We start from the raw sequence: 20478 nt of genomic DNA on the forward strand, positions 1-20478 counted from the left end.
TCGGGCGGCGGCGCGGCGGCGGGGCCGGGCCGGGCGGGGCCGCGGGCTCCAGGGCCGAGGGCGGAGGGCGCCGGGAGGGGGCGCGGGCGGGGACTCCGGGGGGGAGGGGGAGGCGGAGGGCGGGGGCCGCGCACGCCCAGCCCCACGGCCGCGCCGCGCCTCGCGGGACAGGTTGGGCCGGCGGGGCGGCGCCCGGCTCCGGGGAATAATGAGTGTCTGTCAGGCCGTCCCCGGGTGACTGGGCGGGGCGGGGCGGAGGCTGCGCGGGAGGCGGGGGTGGCGGGGGAAGGGCGCAGGGCGGGGTGCGTGTTTGCGCGAGTGACTCGGCCGACCCCTCCGGCGGCTGCCTCCACCCAAGTGGGTGGGGACCCGCCCAGCCCGGGCGGCCGCGGCGGCTCCCTCTCCCCTCCCTGACCCTCCCACCCCGGGTCCCAGCCTCTACTTACCCCGCCAGCCCTGGGAGGCTCGCAGAGCGAGCGGCGCCGGCGTCATGTGACTGCCCGGAGTTGGTGCCAGGAGCCAGAGGGGAGCCAGGAGCGGAGCCGCGCGGAGCCCGGGCCCTAGCCGGAGCGCAGCGCGAGCGCCCGCCGAGCCGAGCCGCGCCCGCCGCACGCGCGCCTGTCCCCGTCCCTGTCCCCTGCGGCCGCCGCCCGTACTGGAGCGCTGACACCTCTGCATCCGCGGGGTTCCAGGCAGCCCGGATCCGGGCCTTTATTTCTCGCCTGCATCGCTCAGTACCGCGCCTCGAAAAGTAAGTCCCCTCTCTCTCACCTTTCCTTCTCGCCCCGACTCCCGCTGCCCCCCTTTTCGGCTAGTCCAGTTTCCTTTTTTTTTTTCCCGGGTGGGGGGGGCGACGTGCGGTGAATGGGCTGGGGGTGCAACGCGGAGGTGGGGGCGCCCCCGGGCTTGGGAAAGTGCAACAGCTCCTCGCAGCCGGGGGCGGGGGTGGAAGAGGAGGCGAGGGGGAGGGGGCCCCCGGGTTCAGCGGTGGAAAGTGTAGGATTGGGGAGAACCGCCGTGCAGATCTGCGGGAGCGACGAGCAAGGCCAGCGGCGCCCGCCGCGGCCCGGGATAGGGCGCGGGCGGGGGCTCACCTGTGTGGTCCCCCGACCGCCTCCCGCCTGCCCGCTCGCGATTCCCTCCAAAGCCCCAGAAATCTTAGTGTTCTCCGCGTGTGGCAACGTTGTTTGGAGAAAGGTAGCGCCGAGGCCGCGCGCTCCTGCTCCTCCCCCTCCTCGTCCCCCACCTCCCGCACCCTCCCTCTCCCCGCCCCCCGCCTGCGCCCCCTGCCGCCCCCCTTCTCGGACCGGGCGCGCTGCCGCTCACCCGTCGCCGGAGCAAACTTGGAGCAGCCTGGCGGGCCCTCTGGGAAGAAACTTGGGGCGATCGGGAGTGGAGGGAGCATCCCATTCTCGGTCCTGGAGTCCAGGAGCTGGCCAGGGCGTCTGGATCCCTGAGGGCAGAGGAAAGAGCTGGCCGGGTTTGGAGAGTCGTCCTCGGGTGCAAGGAGAGAACCTGCCGCAGTGTCTGGAGGAAGGATTGCAGCGTGGCTGGAGGCGAAGAACGCCTTAGGCGACTGCCTGCAGTGTTAGGGCCCCGAGCCGGGTGGGGGCCGAGGGAGGGATCTCTGGACCTGGACGCTTGGGACCTACCTTTGGAGATAGCAGACAATACCTGGAATTGTCATAGCTACTTCTCTGGCAGATAAAAGCGAGAACAGTGTTCCACTTTTACAGCAGTATATAAAACTAGATGAAGCCCGTGTGAATGGGACTTTTTTTTTCCTAAGCCAGGTTAAAGGGAAATTGGTAATTGCTCACCTTGTTGTATTTCACTAAAATAAATATTGTACACTGAATTTGTTTTTTACTAACTCAGAATGTATTTTTCGATAGGTCATCCAAGACATTTTAAACATATTGTTGATATTCTCAGAAGAGTCTGGTGTATAGAGAAAAGTGTGAAGTGGTATTCTGACTTCATTTAGATTTGGTGTCTAATTATTAAACAAAATCAAGTAGGGTATAAGGCAGTTGTTCATTATAGATTATTTCACAGAACAGTTTTGTGCTGTCCTTTTCTGAGTGCTTTATATGTATGAATTTGAGGAGCATTTTTAAAAGAGAAATTCATCCGGATGATAATCTGCATAACCCAAGAGGAGACTTGCTTTTAGGGGAAAAACAATTTTATGACACTAACATCTTGAAAATTTTGTGAGTTAGTAGTATTTTTTAAAGAGTGGATGTGTTTCTTCTGTGGCTTGAAACATGGGGTATGGAAGTTGACTTTATTCTGTTCACAGAAACCTTAAATGGGATGTTTAATTTCATTCAGTTCCCTAAAGAAGCTGATATCTCAATTTCTACAGTCAGTGGGGTTTGCTGCAGAACTTTTAGAAAAAAAGTAGCCTAATGTACCATGGGTGAGGTCAATGAAAATAGACTATAAGGAGCATTCTACCTGCCTGAAGGAAAATGCAAGTAGGAAAATCCTAACGTGAGAATAACAAAACTAACTGCTTTAGACCACAGAACCTTGTCAGATGTAAAACATGGCAACATAGCTTTGGAGAAAGCTATTGTTTTTTTCACTGCAAAGTTTCTAAATTAAAACCCAATCTTCTGGTTGCTATGGACACAGTGATGCCTTTTTTTTTTTCCTTTTTTTCTTTTTACCTGTAGTTATATGTACACACAGATTCTTAAATCTCTGCTAATGGGAACCTAGTTAAACAGTACTGGCTAACAAAATAAAGAGAAATAATGGGGAAAGGACTAGTGAATGGATTTTGCTACCTTACAAATGCCTAAAGGAAAATAGACATTTTAGAACATCTTATAAAAATCGATACTCTATTCTACAGATTGTATAACAATTTTTCAGTTGGATTAAATGAAATTTCAGGAACAGAATTGCATTCTCAAGGTGGATTTCTGTAGATGTGTGTACATGTAGAACAGATGTGCAGCGGTGTGCAAATATCTTTGTAACTCTGCAGTTGAAAAAGACTGAAAATTTGGGATGACTTTAGACGTCTCCATGCTCTTTGTCTTGGGATTTAGTTCTGTGGCTCAGGAACACTTAAAATTGGTCCCATTCAGTTATGTGGGATGACCCAGTGTCATCTGAATTCTCAGCTGCAGTGCTCTCTCCGTTTCCTCCTGATGCTCTGAGACTGTGCAGTATGCATTACCCCAAGCCAGAATTTGACTGTAGCTAGAGACCAGCCATTGGGATGGGGGAGAAAGAGACAAAAGAAATTGGCAGGGAGGCTGGTGTTAATTAGGAAGGTTGCTGCTGCTTGAATATGATAAAATCACATGTTCACTTATGATGTTTACTGTATGTGGAAGCTCCTATTTGTAAATAGGGCAGGTCTCCTGTATAAAGCTGGTGTTATTATTCACACCCATAGAACAAACACCTCCACCCCCCTGTTGTTGTCTTAAAAAACTCCAGCTGCTCATGAATATAGGGTCAGGGAGGGCCGGCTAAATGTTTCTCTGTGCTTTCTCTCCAGCGCAGCCAGCAGAGCTGTTTCCTGTTCTTTGTTTCAAGGCTGGGGTTTGCGTCATACATTCCAAGTGGCATATGTGTGCTCTTTCCTGTTTCAGGCTGTTTTCTGGTAGATCAGTAGCCCAGACCAGGCCATGGTGCCTGCCCTTAAACTCCCTGTCCCCACCCAGGGAGTTATCATGTCTCCACACACTTAGGATTGCCTAAGATGCCTGTGTTATGTCATAATGACAAAAGTCAGTTAACCTTTTTACGTACACCCTTTGCTCCAATGTGTTTATATGGGTGAATAAGTAATTTTACATTTTTTTTTAGTTTATTAGTTCAATTTCAAGAACTGTGTGTGTGTGTATTGGCTGGAAATCTGAAGAAGGCTGTTTTGTTTGCTTTTCCTTCTTGTTTTGAGTATTGGTTTGTCGATAGGCATTCTACCCTGGAGCTGTCAATTTTGGATGAGGTTACACCTTACAGTTCAGAAGAACTAGCAGGATCTGAAGGATGTGGCTCATTGCATTTACCACTGGACACTAGGCATAGGAGGCTTCACTGAACAGATAACTCGAGCAGTCTTGGACTGCTTTTACGGATCTTGCTTATGTTTTAAGGGAAAAACTGTATTGAAACAAATTATAAGATGTATTGAGAGCACTTCAGGATTATTTCTTTTTAAGGACAAAGATTTTACTGTATCCTACATCTGATTTCCAAACTGTTTTAAGAATAAAAAGCTCAAAGAAAAGGAGAACTGGAATAAGTTCATTTAATGATAGTTTGAAAATGTTTAACCTAATATTTTGAAAACAGAAGGAGAATGCTCTTTGTTTTTGTTTTACAATAGCAACTTTCTCATAATCTCTTGCCCCACCCCACCCCCTTTTTTCTTTGGTATATTCTGTCAGTTGTGAGTAAGCAGATTTCTGGGTTAACTATTTAAAACCTACTTTAACAAACTATTTTTCTCTTGGTTATCCAGAAATAAAGTTGGCATAAAATGGTTGGAAAAGAAAAGTTTTTTGGCAATTTTCTCCCTTAAACTTCTTATGTGGGGATTTTCTCTAAAATCTAGAGGAATTATCTCCAGTGTTCTCTAATGGAATTAATGGAAAAAGTTTCTGAGGCAGCACATCAGGCCTTATTCTTTCCCCAAATTGGTGCTCATCATCATCATAATAATGTTTTGGTTTTAGCATCTCAACCCATCACATTTTTCCTTGATGGATAAAAAGGAAAATACACAGTATGATATGAAGAAAGCTGCTAGAGTCAAATAGTAGGATATTGATAACCTTCCATGAAAAAAAGATGGCAGTTTGGAAAATTTCAATAAGATTTTTCCTTCCCTCTTTGGAGGAATCAGACTGTGATATTAAGTTGCTTGTAGGACAACAGATCTTTAAACTGAATTCATAAGTAACCCAAATTGAAGTAAGATTTTTTTATTTTAGCTCCAAAGTTGTTAACAATCCAACTATATTTGGTAGATAGAGTCTTTATTTGGCTTAGTCTCAAATCATTCTTTCCTCCCTATTTATCGGGAGAGGGAGGTGGTTAATAAAGATGATTAGAATCTAATATTATTCTATCAGGAAGTATTCTGCAAGCTTTTAAATGTAAGCTAAACAATTAGGGAAAATTGTACCAATCTGATAGTTGTTATAATCATCAGAAAAAGTGGTGGGGTGGGGGTGGAAGGTCTACGTAGAGAAGGTAGTCTCTAAGCCATGTAAATCATCTACCTCCATCCCCTTCTTTAGATATTTGCCTTCTTCGTGTGTGCAAATCAACATTTTTGCTATAAAATGAACAGCTATCTTAAAGTGGCATTTCTTACTCTGTTTTCACACCCGGTTGTGTTTAAGAAAAATAAATAAAAGCAACCTAGCCCTTTAAATACCAGAAATTACATTATTCTGAAAATTGGGTTTCTTTCTGAAGTGCTTCAGTTATCTATGATGCTAACTTTAAAAAAGAAAATCCCTGGAGTCATAAAACAATTGGTATCTGGTAGTATTCCAGCCAGAATTCATGTTGGAGTGAGTTGGAAGGAAGGGATTGTGGTGACTTCTAGCATTCTCATTTTCAAGCTTGATCTGTCCCCTTATTAGACCCGGTTTCTCATCTCAAACAGTAATGCCGGCACTGGAGACAGGAAACCAGACGGCAGTCTGCCCTGATAAGGGAGGGCATTGTCTAAGGGAGGGAGCCCTGCTTCCCCCTCAACTCTCCTTCCTTGAAATTTAGTAGCAATAAAAGAGATACAATACTACAAACGCAGTTTCTCAACCAGAACTAAGACTATTTTCTCCCAAAGCAAAAACTGGCTCTGCTTTCTCTGGATTGTCACCATAGTTTAATGGCACATTAGAAAAAACTATTAGTATATTTTGTGTCTGTTGGGCAGAGTATTTAATAAATAGTAAGGTCCTTTCTCTAGCAAAGCAGGTTCCTAGAGCGATTGGAAACTCATTCCATTGTGTTGGCAGGTTGAATACATTACCATTTCCCCAATCTTATTATTAAGGGGAGCCGGAGACTAAATGCAGTCACTTACATGGCCCTTCAGCTTCTATGTAACCCTGGGTTTCGCTGTTACCCTCTCCTGGGAAAGGGGTGCTCCCTTGAGAAGGAGCCCCCTTTCAGGAGGACCAGCTTAATCTGGGACATGTCCAAGATGGTGGCCAATCTCTGGAAGGCCTGGGGCTTTCCAGGGATGGCCTGGAGCTAGTCTCAGACCAGATCAGTGGAGTTTGGCGAGATCCAGCGGACACTGAAGTCAGTGCCTTCTACCCAGGAGAGCGACCAGTGGTCCAGTGTGGGGTTTTTCTCCTTTGGCCCATATGCTCTAGTTAAGAGAACTAGAGAACTAGAACTAGCTTAGTTCTCTTAACTACTGTCCTCTGAGTCTGATCACTGAAATCCCCTCCTTTATCTGTTTCTTGCACTATACACCCTGGTCCCTTACAAAGCTTTGAGCCCCAGAACCGCTTTCATTAGTAAGTTCAAGTTCCTATTCCAGTTCTTCAAGCAAGGGTGTTTTGTCTCCCAAGCGACGGTTTTCACATTTACTTCGTGTTTCAGAAGATGATTTTTAGACTAGTACCACTGGCCCCTGGGCAGATTTTCCTTGTGTGACACCTGAGGTACAGTCACTCTTAGACCCTTGCCCTTCATTTCATCCTAGCATGTGAGAAAGGTAGTTTGACATCCATTCATGTATTCATCCCACAAGTATTTATTGAGCACCTACTCATTAGAGCTAATCTCAGATTGCGTGCGGTCATTATTCTCAGCTATGCCACAAGGATGGAGCAGGTCCCAAGTGATCTAACCTGAAAAGTCATTTTGAAATCATAATTGCCAGCCAGAACCTCCCCATGGCACTGCCTCCCATGGACCAGTGAGGCAGCACACAAATCCCACACCCCGCCGTCCCTGGGGGAATGCCCAAGTATAAGATGATTTTACTTCAAAGTGGGTCCCACAGCACAGAGTGGAGCAGAAGAACAGAAAGAGGCCTGGGTCTGCAGCAGACACACTTCTGTTCTTGGCTGCAGCTCCCACCAGCTCGGCGAATTTGGGCGAGTCATTTCACCTCTGTTCCTTCATTTCCTCATTTCTAAAATGGGGATGAGGACCTGACCCTTCCACCTTTGTACAGTTATTATGAGGATTTCCGTATTTACTTGGGTGAAGCTGCCAATTTTTTCTGAGCAGTTTTATGGACCAATTGCAGGTGCATTGGCCAGGAAGAATAGTTTGCCTAAATCGGGGCCTTCAGACGCTGTCTTTTGATGTTGCATCCAAGCCTCCACTCAGAGAGGGGGAGGCAGCAGGGGCCAGCGGGCAGGAGTTGAGGTCGCCACTGCCATACATCCACTGCCATACATCCACTGCCCCTGGCTCTGGATCCACAATGGACAGACCTGCCTGCAGAACTCTCCATTCCACTCTAGCTGTGGGTCGTGCCCTGTTGCAGGAGGCAGTGGAAGTGAGAGCCAAGTCACCACCAGCCCTGAAATCAGACTGCTTTGGGTTTGTATCCCAGCTCTACCCCTCTAACAGCTGTGTGATCTTGGGCAGATTACTTTACCTCTCTGTTTCAGCAGTAAAATGAGAAGGTAGTACCTCCCCGTATCGTAGGCATGAAATGACACAGTCCTTGTAAAGAATGGGACCTGGAGAGTGCTGTTGTGAAGGTGGTGATAATCAGTAGGAAACCTGTGACATCACTGAGCTCCTGGATTTCCTTGGTCCATAGAAGTAGCATTGAAACAAAACAACCTAATGTTTGTTAACACACATACGCACACACGTGCGCACACACACTTCAAGTTACCACATTCTTTTCTCTCTCACTGTCCTCCACCCCACCCCACCCCACCCCCACCCTTAATTTAGGTTTTAAAATCGAGACCTTGACACTAGACTTGTTTAGAAGAGCTCTCTGGGTGAGTAATAAAAAGCAAAGGGTTATTGTTAGGAGCAATAGGTTTTTTGAGGAAGTTTCATTTAATAGGTTTCCTTTAAGTTAGGCCCCCTCGCCCCCTCACTCATGTTACTTTTTTAAGGGAGATTTTCAAGTGCATTTAAAGAGAAAGGGAAGTGACTGAGACTCCTATAGCTCAGGGCTTTTATATCCACTCCTTATGCCTGGCAAAACCTTGACTTAGTGGGTGTGCCTGATCTCCGTTGGGGAGCAGGAAGGGAACCCCTCTAAGGAGCTGTGAAGTAAGCCCATGCTCAGGTGCTGCCCATCCTGGTGGTGGTCTTGGACAGCCTATTTGAAAGGTAGAAAGGCCCACCTATCTAGGTAAGAGGAGGCGGCCTCAGATGGGCCCAGGAGCAATCAGCTGGCTACACTGAGTGGGGAGGGCCTTGAGCTGGTCTTTGAAGAATTAGGAGGATTTAGATAAGCCGGAAGGGGATGGGCATTCCACTCTGGTTGCCCAGCATCGGGGCCAAAAATGAACAAAGGCTTTGGGGAGGGGGCTGGGTGGAGGGAGAAACAGGGCAGTCGGCTTGGAGGGCTCTTGGTGGGGCAGAGGAGCAGCTGGTAGGAAAGGGGGCGCTGAGCCATGGGGCTTGAACCTGCCCTCCAAGCCCTAAGGGTGTCCCTTGGAGGAAAGTTTGGGAGTTTGGAAAAGACTCGCTGAGAAGAGGGCTTTGTGATACGTGGCAAGTGGCAGGTCGGGGGGGAGGAGTGGGTCAGAATGGCTTGGAGGGTCCAAGGGGCAGGCATAGGAGTCCCATGGAGGGGAGACCCAGTAACACAGTCTTGAGGTTTGAGAGCCTGGCCACGGCAGTAGCAGAAATAGAGAAGTTGGTGAGGAAAGCTTGAAAGATGAGGTGAGTGGCCAGGAGATAAGGCAGATGTGGGGCGCAGCCTTTTGGGGACAAGGAGGATTAGGGTGGGGCATGTTGAATTCTCTCACAGCAGTGGCACAGAGTGCCTTTCTGTTTGTTAGCTTCTGAAGGGAGTGGTCAGCAACAGCTCACGTGTGCGCATCCAGAGGTTCCGTGAAGCTTTTAGTGAAGCATCCTCAGGAGCTGGGGGAAGCAATGCCACTTCTTTCTGGTTATTTGCAAGGTTCCAGGCATTGCTGCTCAGGCCGGAATTTCCAGGAACTGGCAGCTGGCTGGAGCCAATTGGTCCCTCCCAGCCTCGCACTCCGAGGGTGGGGCCCCATGGGTGGAGGCCCCTCAGGGTGGAGTGGGGTGGGTCTCCAGCGATAGGGCGCCCGGTGGAGAGGCAGTGGCCTCACACAGCCCTTCTGGATTTGATTATATAACACATCACAGGAGAAAACTCAGGGCCAAGGCAGGCTGCGTAAGCCATGTGCACAGCAGGATTACGCATTAGGGGTGCTTTTCAACCGAGTTGGGGTTGCTGGCCCTTAAAACTAAAAAACAAAAATTGTCGGCATGGGGGGGAAAACTGCGTACATAACCTTAATAGGGAAAATGACTAGTGTTCGCTAAAATTGCTTTAAGAAAGATGTGGTAGGCCACTAACTAAGTGGCATTGAACTTGAGAGTTCACCTAAAGGATATGGGTTTGTGTCTCCCCGCCCCCACCCCTGCTCTGCTGGGCCCTAGTCTGGAAAAGTGGAGGGACTTCACTTGGTTGTTACCTTTGCACCTGTCCTTATTTACATGCAAAATCAATTGCTTCACTTGGTCTTTCCGAAGTACAGGGTGTGGGCAGAATCTTATCTGAAGCCATGTCCTGTTTGGACAAGTTGGACTGCCTTGGCAACTCTCCATAGGGTGGAGCAGATGGGTGGAGGCAGGAAAGTAAAATTGGGTGGCTTGTTAGCCCAGAGAGGAGAGAGGGCGGATTGTTTGCTCTTGGATCATTATATTTAATCTGAAACTAAATAATTAACTTCTTTCCCATTTACAAAACATTTTGATGCAAAATAACTAATTTATGAGGGGCAAAGATTTAGAAGTGTTCCACGGAATTTTTTTTCCTTTCACACCAACAGTAGAAGACTGAGGTAGGAGAAAAATCAGCGAGTGACATGAAAACGAGATGCCTTTCCAGGTAGGTGCCAGCGTTCAGCTGCTCTGAAAGGAGGCTCCGACTTAGAAATGTCCACTTCCATCTGTTGCCCGGCCCCTTGGATTTCTGGCCAGAGCAGCTGCCATTAAATACGCAACTCCTTGGAGCTCTTGAAAGAGTTAGGGTACAAAAGTAAAGAAAGAAAAGTTTCTTTGGAGAGGAAGTTTAGGGATGTTACCTGCCCACCCTGGTCCTCCTCCTGACCGAGAATCTGTCCCACACACACGCGCACTCAGCCACGCACCTTTTTTTTTTTAATTTGTCTTTTTTATTTTTTCCCTGAAGTTCCTTTTGGGAGTGAGAGGTGAAAGGAGGCAGCATGCTTCCTCCTTTAAAGCCCAGAGGCTTGGATGGGTTGACAGGGGCACTTAACAGAAGATGTGCTGGTTTGGCCATCCTTTTTTTCTCCTTACACCTGGCTGAGGTCGGCTAGGAAACAAAAGATCAGCTTTGAAGGAGGCAGGTAGTCTGGAAGCTTAGGGTCAGGCTGGGCTCGGGGAGAAGGATCCAGGGTCCCTTTGAGTGCATTAGACAGGAGAGGAGAAGGGAGAATGTCAGAGCAAATCCTGATAGATCGCCAAGAAATTTATTTATTCTCTCTCCAGAACCCCCTCCATCCCCGCCACACACCTCCCTCCTCTCTCTTTTTCTTTCTTCCCCACCCCCTTCCCCCATTCTTCTAAGGAAGGGGCAGTTATTTATAAGGTTGTTTCTGTAATAAAATGTGCCATAGCTTCAAGGCAAGCCATTTTCAAAGGAGGCTGGCAGCATAACCTCTTACATTAAGGCCTGTGTGTATTTCTAAGCTCTGCAGCTCATTTGTACCCTCATGAAGCAATTGTCAAGTAGGCCCCATGGAGGGCTGAAAAGAACCATGTGAGAGGGAACTATAATTGCTTGTGAAACTTCATGTAAGTGATTCACCAAAGCTTCTTAAGACATAAACATGCAGTTGTGCATCTTGACAAAAATCTGAGCCTTCTTATGACAGCTGAAAAAAGTCAGAAGCATAGGCAGAGTGTGAAGGAAAATGTTTCTTCCTTTTGAAGGAAAATTCTGTATTGGCCCTTCCCAGCAAAATAACAGTTGGGGAAGAAGATGTTTGTTCCGTGATGGAAAATTATTTTGGCAATTATTTTCTATATTTTTGCTTTTAGGCACTTTGATAACTTAGACTTTTTTTTTAAACCTGTTTTGCCTGTTTTTTCCCTCTTGTAAATGCAGTGTTATCCTGGGATTACTAGTTTAGAATGTATGTCTCCTAAGCTAGTTTAACACAACTAAGATGAAAACCTGTTAATGCTTGAGAACTAGTTGTAAGAAAAACAGAACCACTTTTGGGGGCCTTCTAATCTCTGTGATAAGAATTCCTGAGCCTAGTTAAAACCCACTAGATTTAAAGACCCTGACTTTGGCAAACTCAATTTACTGCCTGTGTCCTAGTCTTTAAATACTTGTTTTAGCTCGCCACCTAATGGTCTTACTTGGAACTGCTGTCAGGGTTATGTAGTGATAGATTTTCTATAGCATTTTAAGTTTTCTTTCAATAGCCCCAGAGCTCAGAGTTGCCCATGCATAACAAAAGCCACTAAATTTAGAGACCCCACTTCTTCCAGTGCTGAATTATATGGAAGGCCCTTCAGTGACTTTGCCGTCACTCTTTTCTTATTCTAGATCAGACCCAAAGATAAGGTCAATGCTAGTGGCAAAAGTGGTCCAAGGTTAGGGTGTGTCTTTTCCTTAAATTTCTTTTTTTTTAATATGTCCTCCATAGCCTTTGACTATCACTGAAAGTATAATCAGTCATTTTAGAAGCTACGAGATTGAGAGCAAAGTGCTGTTACACGTGTGAGTGGACAGTGAGTGTGGTTCTGTTCACAGTGACATTTGAATTTTGCACAGACCTTTTATTGTCAAGTGATGCTTTATTTAGTTAGGAGTTTTAAAATGAGGTATTCTAAATTCTATAATATCATTACTTGTTTATTAGCTGAAATCCTTGTAATGAGAAGTATCCTTTCATCAGTGATTGAGTTACTCTTCAAGGTAAAAGTTCTGAATCAACAACCCTTAAAACAATTACTTTTTAAGAAAAATGAATCCAGTTTTGTTAGGAGGGATGCTTTATGCTAGATGAATTTTTCTCTTAAGATTACAAGTGTTTCAAAGCACTAATTTCCTTAAATTTAGATAAAACACAAAAACTAACAAATGAAAGTAATTTCACTAATGTCTTAAAATGACACAAACTATAGCAAGTTTAACGTGTCATTGATTTCTAAATGGGTTCAGTACTTACTGCTGTAGACATTTGAAAAAGGTTTTATGAGCGAAATGATGGGGTTAGGATTTAAACCAAAATGAGCTCCAGACCCCATCATCTTTAATTCCACTGTGCTGCTCCTACTGGTAGTAAAGGATTCCAGGTAAGGCAAGGGTAGAGATGATAGGAAACTATTGGGACGGTGCGATTATCAAGGGACGGGGTCCTGTATGAGATCTCAGATAGGTTGAAAGCAGCCATTGCTTTTTGAACTGAATTTAGTCTGAGTTTTTTAAGGGTGTGTGTGTTGGGGAGGGGGTGGTGTTGACCACTAAGGCTAAATATTCTAGGAAAGAGGCAGGTACTTGACATTGTTCCAGAGATCAGAATCAACAAATTTAATGCTGTGTGTATAGTTTTATAGATTCAAAAATTGTGTGCATATTCAGATGAACAAAGTTTCTCTCTTTTTTTTTTTAATTATTTTTAATCTCATTTAATTTCCCCAAAACCTTGAAGATAAATCTGTTAGGAAGTAGACAAAAGAGTTGCCCTCTGCATTTTGCATGTAAAAAAGGGCCTCCCCGCATCCACTCCCCCATGGAGAGGGTCAAGTACAGATCTCCTGCTTGAGTTTCAGGATCAGAACTCTTCCACTACACTCCTGAGAATATGAGTGCTTTTATTTAGAAGGATTTGCAGCAAGATACTCTCTAGTGGAGTGGATGAATCTGTAAGAGTAAATTAAATTTTAAAAGCTTGGGGGAGGATGACCAGCCATGGGTCGAGGCTGCTGAATCATCTGACCTCATTGATATAAGCAAGCGATCTCACATCTTTTGTGTATAGTCCGCTCCGGGGCCCTGGACAGCAATTCTTAGCACCATATCCATCTGTACAGCTGCTAGGCTGGGAACTGGTTAATAATAGATCCCAAGACACAAAAGGGGTTTTCATCCTTCATTATGAAATCATCCATTTTTCACTGGCTATGGGGTTTGTTCTTACTGGGACACAGAAGAGGGTGGTAGCACCATTGATTTGAGCAGCCTGGTTTCAGATTGTGTTCGCAGATTATAATACGTCCTGTGATGTAGGAAAATATAATTTTGAAGTCAGGGCCTTATGTTGAGTTAATGGTGATATTCACGTGTTGTCATGAGACCCAGGACAATCTTTCTTCAGCAAAGCAGTGAAGCACAAGAACTACACAGTATTACTTTTATAATTGTGTGCAAAGATATCTTAGTTTAACCCATAGAGCATGGACATCACTAACGACAGGACTGTCATCAGGGAGGTGGGGATGGGGAGTTTAAATACTGAAATACAGGGGTTCCTATACCTTTTTCAGGTGGAACTCCATCTAGAACTCGTTCACCTTCCCACCCAAACAAAGGTGATATATAAAGACCTCACTTTTAACCAAAGTGCTGAACATTTAAACCAAATTTGGATAAGAGAGGCCTGAAGGTTGTTGAAGGTCTGTGAAATGCAGTTATTAATAAATGTTCATCAGACTGAATATTTTGTCTTGTGAGGAAGCAGTTGGAATGATACAGTACTAATAGCAGACTAGTACAGAACACGGAAGAAAAGGGATAACACTTCAATAAGAAAAGAAAAAGAGAAAGATCAAACAGGGTCTGGATGGACATTGTCTTTACATTAGGCTAAAAATTGGCTTACTTCCTGATAAGGAGAAATTGAGGGTGAATACAAGCTAATATTCTTCATATTGAAAAAGTACTTAGAAAACAAGAGGCGCGGGGTTTTAATTTTTCTTAAATGGTCATGCACATGGCCAGTAGAGATGTTGGGAAACAGGTTCTGTTTTGTTGATGGCAATTACAGAGTATCTTTGCTAGATGATACAGCAGATGCTTTGGAAAATGTACATGCTTCTCACTCAAGACCTCCCCTTCATAAAATTTATCTTAAAAATTAAGGATATGCACAAAGATGTAAATATTAAAATGCTCATTGCTGTCTGTAATAGTGAAAATTTAGAAGCAATCTGCCCAGTAAGAGGAATTTTTAAAAAATCTGACTGGGGACTTCCCTGGTTCTCCAGTGGTTAGGACTGCACTCTACTGCATGGGGCCTGGGCTCCATCCTTGGTCGGGGAACTGAGATCCCACCAGCTGCTGCTCAGCATGGTAAAAAAAGAAATCTGATTGGTTCACACGGTGACACACTGAACTTGATGGTGTGAAACCATACTTACTAGAAAAGAAACATTTTCCCAATAATTGTTAAGTGAAATTATTGATACTATATAGTATGCATATTACAATCCATTTAAAAAGAGTTTGAGGGGATAAAAACAAAGATAGTCGTGATAACTGCTTCTACGTTGTCTTTTGCCTGCCTTATTTTTCCCTGATTTTTCTTTTATGACATAAGATGGAAAGGAAAGTTTTTTTTAACATTTGTATATAATGTGAACCTCTATTGAGCTGCTCAGTAATCTTATTAAACAAGCTTGGCTGCTCAGGAGGGCTGTACCTATTGTTCCAGAAATGTCAGGGTTTATGTATTTGAGTTAGAAATGCCAGTTGGCTCTCCCCTGGTTATGACCATGGAGTCTGGTCTTAATTATATAAAATGGCATTTTCATAGGTAAGGAAAACAAATTCCAGCCATTCTGGGGGCAGGGGAGGGGAAGGACCAGAGAAGCAAGGTGAGGAAAATTTTTTTTTCAATAGTTTGTATTGAAAGTAACCTCAGGATTTAGACAGACACCTTGTTTTGTTTTCCAGGCTAAACACCAGAGCACCCTAGAAAGCATAACTAAAAGAATGCTCATGTTTGACCCAGTCCCTGTCAAGCAGGAGGCCATGGACCCTGTCTCGGTGGTAAGTTTTCCAAAACTAAACACCTCTTGTTTATTCCAAGTGGTAATAACTTTACTGTGTGTTGTGTTATCCCTTAAAAGTACTCATTACTTGACAGGCATTTGATAGGCAAACTTCTAAACAGGATCCATGTTTTCTTAAACGCTTTGCCCCAGTCCCCCACCCACCCCCAGGATGTCATCAGCACAGAACCTGAGCCACAGGTAGATCTGCTCACAACAGAAATAGTTTTACAGAAACCCCTTAGTTAGCAGATTTTTAGTCTGAGCTCTCAAGATTATTGATTTTGGCAAAAAGAAAAAAAATGGCCGGACTAGTTTAAAAAAATTAATGTGCATATGGAACGTTAAAAAAAAAAAAAAAAACCTGTACACAATGTTTATCATGATTAGGAAGCAGTTTCCAAATGTACCTTCAAGAAATCTTCATCAAGAGTGAGTTTACTTAGAGGTATTTTTCACTCAAGATGGCCACCCAGACTATACAGAGGAGTTTCTTAAACATGTTTGTGAATGTTCATCTTTTTCTTTTTTTTGGATTGAAAGCCAAAAAAAAGAGACTCCATTTTGCCTCACGTAGTGCTTAGGATATCCTTCACAAAACTCATTAAAAAGATGAAAATTGGGAGGAAAAAATCCTTGATCATTTTGCATGTAAAAATATGTTAAGAATAAAATGATTTGCTTAAACTCCAAGCAGGCAGCCTTGTGGAGCTGTGACTTGGGAGAAGCTAGCGAAAGAACTTGACCCTGAGAATGGAATTTTGTTTCACTCAAAAGAGTCTGTGGTGGCTGGGAGGCAATTACATTCACCGTCTCTTGCAACACTTTAGTGCTAAGCTAACCCGGTCTTCATGCTTGTCGACCACCAGGGAAGGAGTAATGAGTCCAGTTGTTTATAGAGGTACAACACCAGCACTGTGGAAGTTGGACAGGGCTGACAACAGAAAGGTGTCGACTGCAAAGCCGAGAGTGGTTGAGACTTGAGGGGATCTGGTTTAGTGAATGTGAAATAACACGGCCATGCTCTCAACTCTGTCTTGCTCTTTTCTTCCTCGGGCTTGGAAAATACTCAAAAGGGGAAAAACTTGGCCTGAATTGTGGCTCTGAAGGTTGGTAATGACACGCTTGCAAAAATTAGATCATCCTTATGCGCTGACTATGGAGGTTCCTGCCAAAACTGTTTATACGAGACATGGGGGTCACTCCAAGGCCCTTGGAACTGAGTTGCCATGGAGATTTCTGCGCTAGTGTTTACCAGTGTGTACGGTGAAAAGTTAAATCAGAGTGGCTTTAAGGAAATAGCATTTACATTCTTGCCCAACAACTGTATAACCATATGATAATAAGAGAGCAATAAGAATTTTATTAATCAAAAAGCTAAATTGGCTTCTAATGTTACTCATTTTGTCATCAACCCCTTCCCCCAACTGTTGCATGATCATACTGGAGGAATATTAAGGTATAAAATGTTCTCATTAATTGTATCCTTGAAATATGAATAGGGTTTTAGTACCAGAGACTATGATTAATTTGGTAAATGATGGAGGCCCATCAGTGATGCATTTTACTATTCAGTATACTTCCAGAGCTTTTAATCAAGCATGAGAATGTGTCACAAGAGCCTAATTTAAAGCTAAAATGAACTTCACCATACAAGGAAAGGCACTTAGCTGAAAAAAAATGGAAATAAAATGAATTTGTTGTAATAGTTATACTTGTAATGCTGTAACATATTAATGCATGGAGTTAAAATATGTGGAAGTATTTTTGCAATTAATGGTCTTTTTCTCCTTCATGCTCTAGTTTTCAAGTTCTGCTGATGCTTATAGAATTTAATTATATTGTTTCACCAAAATAGAGTTCCAGGCCTTACAATGAAGTTTCTTTGTTTCCACTCTTAAATCTTCACATTTTATCTTTCCTACCTTCATAGGTGAAGTATATGAAATCTGATTTATTGTTCCTTTATTCCTTTTCTCTTTTTCATTCTGCCTTTGACCTAAAAGGTTGAGGTCTTTGTTTATTCAGGTCAGTGTTCTAAACATGAAGCAGTAACATGTAAGATTGGTTTTTGCTTCAATTCCACATATGAATAAAAATATTTTACTCTGATTTACTCCCCTCTCTCACCCCTTTTCCCTAAAAGATAAGAAGAGTAAAAATAATCTGCCTAGTTGGTATTTTGCTATAATTTAGAGAAAGTGAGGAAATGTCATTTTTCTCTTACTGAAGTATAAACCTTCATACTGTTCACTAAACCTTGTGCCTTGAGGCAGACTAGACTTTGGATTGTCGATCCTATTAAGATTTGCAAGAAAGGGGAGCAGAGTACCACCACCACCCCCCCCCCATTCTGTGCTGTAGATCTCTGCTACTTACTGTCAATGTGTTGCTGGCAAAGCCATCAGAAGCTCCCTGAGTCTCCTTTTTTTTTTCTTATTTATAAAATTGGAGATACTTATATGTAAAACATGAAATGGCAGGTGTATATAAAATGAACATGTAAAGGAGTTGTTTTTACCAGTACTGCCAAAGAGGTTGAAAACTAGAATTTAATTCAGGAAATGAGAAAATAAAATTTTTTAAAGTATCCTTTCATATCCTTCTGTTCCTAAAGGAAGATTACTTCTGAAGAAAGTGTATTTTTTTCTTTAATGAAAATTATCATCTAACAGACTCCTTACAGATTAAGAAGTACTTAAAATCGGTAGTCCCTCTGCCGTGTTCTAACAGAAACTTTTCATGACTTTTCTGAGCCTGGTAGAAAGAGAGCTTTCTACTTTTGTTTGCACAGAGGGGCATGACATTTGCTGTTTCCAAAGAGCTTGTTTATAAATGCACCGCGCCTTCCTGCACTTGGAACTCCACCCTTGGTATGAAGATTCCTTTGACTTGCCATCGCCCTGTCACGGACGGTCGCATTTTTTTTTTTTCATATTAATGAATAGTGAAACAGAGACTCACCCACGTTTCATGCAGTCAGTCCATCCACTTAAACCATCTTGTAATGGAAAACTTCACCAAAACTATTTCCAATAAAATGAGAAACTATTAATTCTCACTTTCATAGGAAGTGATAGCATTGGAAAATTATCTAAACCCTGTGCCTTTTTCCTCATCATACTTAAAAAAAAATTTCTTTTTTTTTTTGAGAATCAAAAAATCATTATGCTGAGCCTGGTCAGTGGTAAAAACTTGCTCAGAGAGCGTGTTGATTCACACCATCCATTCACCCAGTGTTCTCTGAGCACTTGGGCTGGACCATCATCTCCCACTCCACTGACACTTAAGTAACCCACGACAAGTAAGTAACCCATGGCACGGAGGTGTGAACACTTGAATGCATGTTACCACAGAGGGAAAGAACCCTTCTTAATAGCAGACCTTTTGGCAAAGTAACCCCCTTGCTGCCCTTAGTGGGGGTCAGGAGTGGAGGAAACCTCTGCTTGAGTCGGTAGGGCCATGGATGCCCAGCAGGGGCCAGAGGCCCTCTTTCTGCTTCATCACTATTTGCAGCTGATGTGGATTTTGCTGGTGCAGGCACACTTATTTGCATTGCTTCGTTAGAACACAGGAATGCTCTGGAACAGAGAGGAAGCAACTATTACCAGTGTGTATCCACCCAAGGCACACACCCCAGGCAAGCCCTGTGTCAGTCCTTATGCTGCGGAGAACCAGACTGTTGCAAGCTGATTGCAGTGGCTTATGTGCTCCACCCAAATGATTAAAGTGAACATGCCTCATAGAAGGTTCTGGTAAACATTGCTGTGAAGTTTGCTAGTGAGACAGTTTGAAGAACCACATTTCTTCACCCTCAGGCGAAGCAGTCAGACCAGAAATAGTTAACACTGGACTCAGTTGTGTACCCCTGCACACAAAACAGCCCCCCTGCTTTTAGCCCTGGAGCCTTCCAAAGACCACATGTCCAGGGGACAGGAGGCATTCACGGGAGGGAAGACTCTCAGCAAAACTGTGCAAATGTGCATAATTTATAAAATTCAGCTCTGTGTGGCTGTTTCTTTATGGCTTGAGAAACCTGAGACTGTTATTAAATTTGCAAATCCCCCAGGTTCTAAATTCCTGCTTTCCTTAAACTCACCCCACAGATAGAAAAATCCAGCAATGGCAGCAAGAAAAGTTTGTCCTCTTCTTGCTTCCTATGTAGTGGCCAATAACTTGGTATTAAAATCTAGGTCATAGGGGTGTCTTTGAAGACTAGGGCTGAAAATAAGGGAGAAGCTACATTTCTGTGAGTAGAAACAATGAACACTGCCTCCCATTTCCTGGAGTTTTTGTTTCTTGTACCAGAACTTTTGCCCTTTAGAAAATTATATCAAGCTGGCTAAACTTTAGAACTAGGAGAAATCTTTTTTCCTCCTGTAGTTAATTACTTCCTGAAGCCCTCATTGTACATAATGTGTAATTTCTGTTCACAAACCTTGTGCCTCTTGCTTTTGCCTATTTTAATATTTCAATTTAAATCTATTGCATATTAATATTACTGTATATTTTGAGCCTCTCACCTTGTGTTGCACCTATGTGTGTCTTATTCTAAAGAAAGGTAGAAATAGTCTTCATTTGATCTTCAATACATAATTCAAAACTATTTTTAAAAACAACACTTTGTTTTGTGTTTCCCGATTTTATATCCTCATATCCTTGTTTTTAAGCAGTATTATTAGTGAAAATTCTCCCTCCCCACCTTTAAATTGCATTTAAATAATTTACCAAATGTTAGTAATAAAAATTAGTGCTTTTATTCTATATCTCATCATTTAGAGCCCTGCTAGTCCAAGGCCAATCTTTGGCACCTTGAGTCATTCCCCAGTAACTCAGAATCTGCGTTTTAACAAGATTCCCAGGTGAATCTGTGTGCTTAGTAAAGTCTGAAGAATACCTGATAACATCAAAGGCCACTGAAGTAAACACCTGTCGTATACAGCAGGAAGAAAAGACTCCAGGACCCCAGTGTGTGTTAAGTTCATCTCATAGGCATCTCATTGAGTCCAATTCTAATCTTAACGTCATAGCCTCCTAGAAGATGAGTATCCAGTACCTCCTTGACAGGTTTTGACATATCCTCATGACACTTGCATGTCTAATATTTATATAGTAATTTTTCTTGCCTTCTTTTATAGAACTGCTTTTGAACATAATAAAGTTATTTTGAAAGTGCAGGAATGGGATTTTAAAGCAGCACGGATGAGTTGGATGCATAGCCAGGTGGAGATTCACCCGATGAGGCCCAGAGAAGAAAGGGTGTGATCTCAG

The 20478-nt window shown here is 43.7% G+C and overlaps 1 protein-coding gene across 1 annotated transcript in view; it reads left to right on the forward strand.

The window, feature by feature from the left end:
* Positions 1-627: 627 nt before the first annotated feature.
* Positions 628-20478, forward strand: part of KLF3 (KLF transcription factor 3) — a 32233-nt gene continuing 12382 nt past the window's right edge. The window contains exons 1-2 of the mRNA XM_052641829.1: positions 628-751; positions 15110-15205. Of these exons, the coding sequence (XP_052497789.1) occupies positions 15149-15205 (57 nt within the window). The 5' untranslated portion in view covers positions 628-751; positions 15110-15148. The remainder of the gene's footprint in view (positions 752-15109; positions 15206-20478) is intronic.

The sequence above is a fragment of the Budorcas taxicolor genome, chromosome 6, assembly GCF_023091745.1.
Source record: "Budorcas taxicolor isolate Tak-1 chromosome 6, Takin1.1, whole genome shotgun sequence".
Lineage (NCBI taxonomy): Eukaryota > Metazoa > Chordata > Mammalia > Artiodactyla > Bovidae > Budorcas > Budorcas taxicolor.